The sequence below is a fragment of the Sinocyclocheilus grahami genome, unplaced genomic scaffold (assembly GCF_001515645.1).
Source record: "Sinocyclocheilus grahami isolate Dianchi unplaced genomic scaffold, SAMN03320097.WGS_v1.1 scaffold661.1, whole genome shotgun sequence".
NCBI lineage: Eukaryota > Metazoa > Chordata > Actinopteri > Cypriniformes > Cyprinidae > Sinocyclocheilus > Sinocyclocheilus grahami.
This window is the reverse complement of record NW_015505840.1, coordinates 1,252,635-1,255,378: the sequence shown is the minus strand read 5'-3', so window position 1 is coordinate 1,255,378 and position 2,744 is coordinate 1,252,635. Positions and strand designations below refer to the sequence as shown.

Below are 2,744 nucleotides of genomic sequence, written 5' to 3'. Positions count from 1 at the left end.
TTTTTTTTTTCTCAGAAAGATGTTTCGTCAGCTGAACAATCGCTGTATTGTTAAACAACAGTACAATCCACTAAACGCACTGCACTTCAGTCCCTCACAGCCTTGTTTTCAGCGTGGCCTGTCTTACGATTAATCATACTATCAAATCTGAGTGTTTTGGACGGGGAAGTGGGTCTGAGTTGTTGCAGGGAATTTGTAGATTGTAAATTATGTTTTTGTGTCGATGCCTTTAATGTAGAGTGTAAAGTGATTCGAGTTGAATGATTACCTGACGTCCTTTCCTGACAGAGTTTGAAATGCCACACAATATGTTTGTGTAATTATTTATTTTGATTTTATATATTGATGCAAGCTCACAGACAGTGTGGCACAATTCGCTCTCTAGATCATGGCAAGGCACTTTTGTCTTTCTTTGAGATTTTTAAGGGGATAAAATGTGTTGTTTTCGGTTGCAGTTTACTATTAGTGCTCAAGTTTATTTGTTAGCTAAATGTGGAATTCTAATGATTTACAGAGATAACTCTTCTTAGGCTAGTACCAAAAATGTAATCTTAATAATCTGTTAATACTGGTTTTTGTTTAACAAAATTACGCATTAAAGACATTCAAAATTATAAAATGTTGTTTTTATTTTATTTTACTGAATGAGTGTAGTATACATTTAATGGTGGTAAGGACAATGAGAATATTTTGTTCATCCACTTGAATATACAGTCGTAAGTTCAAATTTGGTCCCTTATCGTGTTAAAAATCCAATACTCGCATCTCACCAACACAAGATGGCAAACTGATGACAGGTCCTCCTCACTCAGCCCTGGTTGGTTAAACTGAACCAATGATGTTAAGGAAAAAATGCATTGCATTGACTGCACCTTATTTTTCTGTGATAGTTCTATACTTTATTAATTACGCAAAGAGCTTGGTAGATTACTTACAGATTTTAGGCCGTTACTGATTACAGATCGCATGATGAAAACTGTTGTTAGTAACGTAATCTAGGTTACTAATTTTAGGCAGAGCTGGGTAGATTACTTGAAAATCGTAATCCGTTACTGATTCCAAATTACAAGACAAAAATTGTGGTACCTTACTACCTTTCTGGGTCATAAAACGTTTCAGTTGCATTGCTGTCTATGGAGGATCAGAAAACTCTCGGATTTCATCCAAAATATCTTAATTTGTGTTAAGAAGATTAACAAAGGTTTTACAGGTTTGGAACGACACGAGGGTGAGTAATTAATGACCGAATTTTCATTTCTGGGTGAACTATCCCTTTAAGTAATCCAGATTACATGTAATCAGTTACTACCCAGCTCTGATTATCAGTGTTTAACGCGTTAACGTGAGATACGTAATCAGATTACTTTTTTTCCAAGTAACTAGTAAAGTAATGCATTACTTTTTAGTTTACAAGATAATATCTTGAGTTACTTTTTCGAATAAGTAACGCCAGTTACTTTGTTTTGCCATTTATTGACTGACGGCTCTCCTGTCCTCATCACACTTGCACAAAAACAGATTCAGTTTTCCTCAAAATGAATAAAAACAGTGAAATGCAAACTCATTATTGACCAGAGTCTTTGCTGCTGACCTTCAATGATTCAATTCAACCAGCAAAACAGACTTTAGATAAACAGCATTTTTGTTTCCTTTTTTTATTGCTGAAAAGAGCAGCCCAGATGAGAAAAAGTAACGTAACGCATTACTTTCCATAAAAAGTAACCAAGTAACACGATTAGTTACTTTTTTTAGGGAGTAACGCAATATTGTAATGCATTACTTTTAAAAGTAACTTTCCCCAACACTTCTGATTATACACGTCCGAATGTATCTACATCCTTCAATGTCGATATTTTCATCAAAATTGCTGCATTTTGGAGAATATCACGCATAAGATGTAGCACGTGACAAACGCGTTCTGTGAACGGATGGAGCTGACGTCACAGTGTGGAGACGGAAGTCACGTGACGCGACTGGGAGTTCTGTCATGTGATGGTTCCTGTGTTTGCAGCGAAGCACTTTACTAGACGAAAAACGCTCACGGAGAAGAGACTGAACCTGCTGGACGGCTGTCATGGGGTGCTGTTTCAGCAGCGATAGCGAAGCGTCGGAGCAGGTAGAGGAGATTTAATCAGTATGCAGCCAAACAGCTATAAAATACAGCTGAATGTGGCGTATGTATCCCTGCATCAGGGATTACAGACAACACGCACTTACTGTTGGTGTGTGTTTGAAATGCTTCAAGAACAGGCCAGTACTGAGTGTGCTTCAAAACTACAACAAACTTACTCTAATGCCCAATTTCATCAAATTATTTGTTTATTCAGAATTACTGGCTTTACTGCTGGTGCCATGATGGTTAGACATGGGAAAGGTCATAAATTGAGAGGAACTAGGCTTGTGTCTGACATGAGCTCATGCAGGGGGAAATTATGCATATACAGGGTTTCCACTCACAGAAAACTTTTCAAATCCAGGCTTGGTGTTTTCTATTTCTGTATAACTGTGCAAAAGTCTGAGACCACACTGAGAAGCTGTGGTTTATAAAGGAGTTATTATTTCGGTCCATTTACAACAATAATGGGGGGGAAAAAATGCAAAGAAATTTACAAACCCGATTCCAAAAAAGTTGGGACACTGTACAAATTGTGAATAAAAACAGAATGCAATGATGTGGAAGTTTCAAATTTCATTCAGAATACAACATAGATGACATATCAAATGTTTAAACTGAGAAAATGTAT

At 36.8% G+C, this 2,744-nt stretch overlaps 1 protein-coding gene across 2 annotated transcripts in view; it reads left to right on the top strand.

Moving 5' to 3' along the window:
- The first annotated feature begins 1,934 nt into the window (after positions 1-1,934).
- Positions 1,935-2,744, top strand: part of lamtor1 (late endosomal/lysosomal adaptor, MAPK and MTOR activator 1) — a 5,961-nt gene continuing 5,151 nt past the window's right edge. For both annotated transcript variants that reach the window (XM_016242545.1, XM_016242546.1), the window contains exon 1: positions 1,935-2,116. In XM_016242545.1, the coding sequence (XP_016098031.1) occupies positions 2,075-2,116 (42 nt within the window). In that variant the 5' untranslated portion in view covers positions 1,935-2,074. The remainder of the gene's footprint in view (positions 2,117-2,744) is intronic.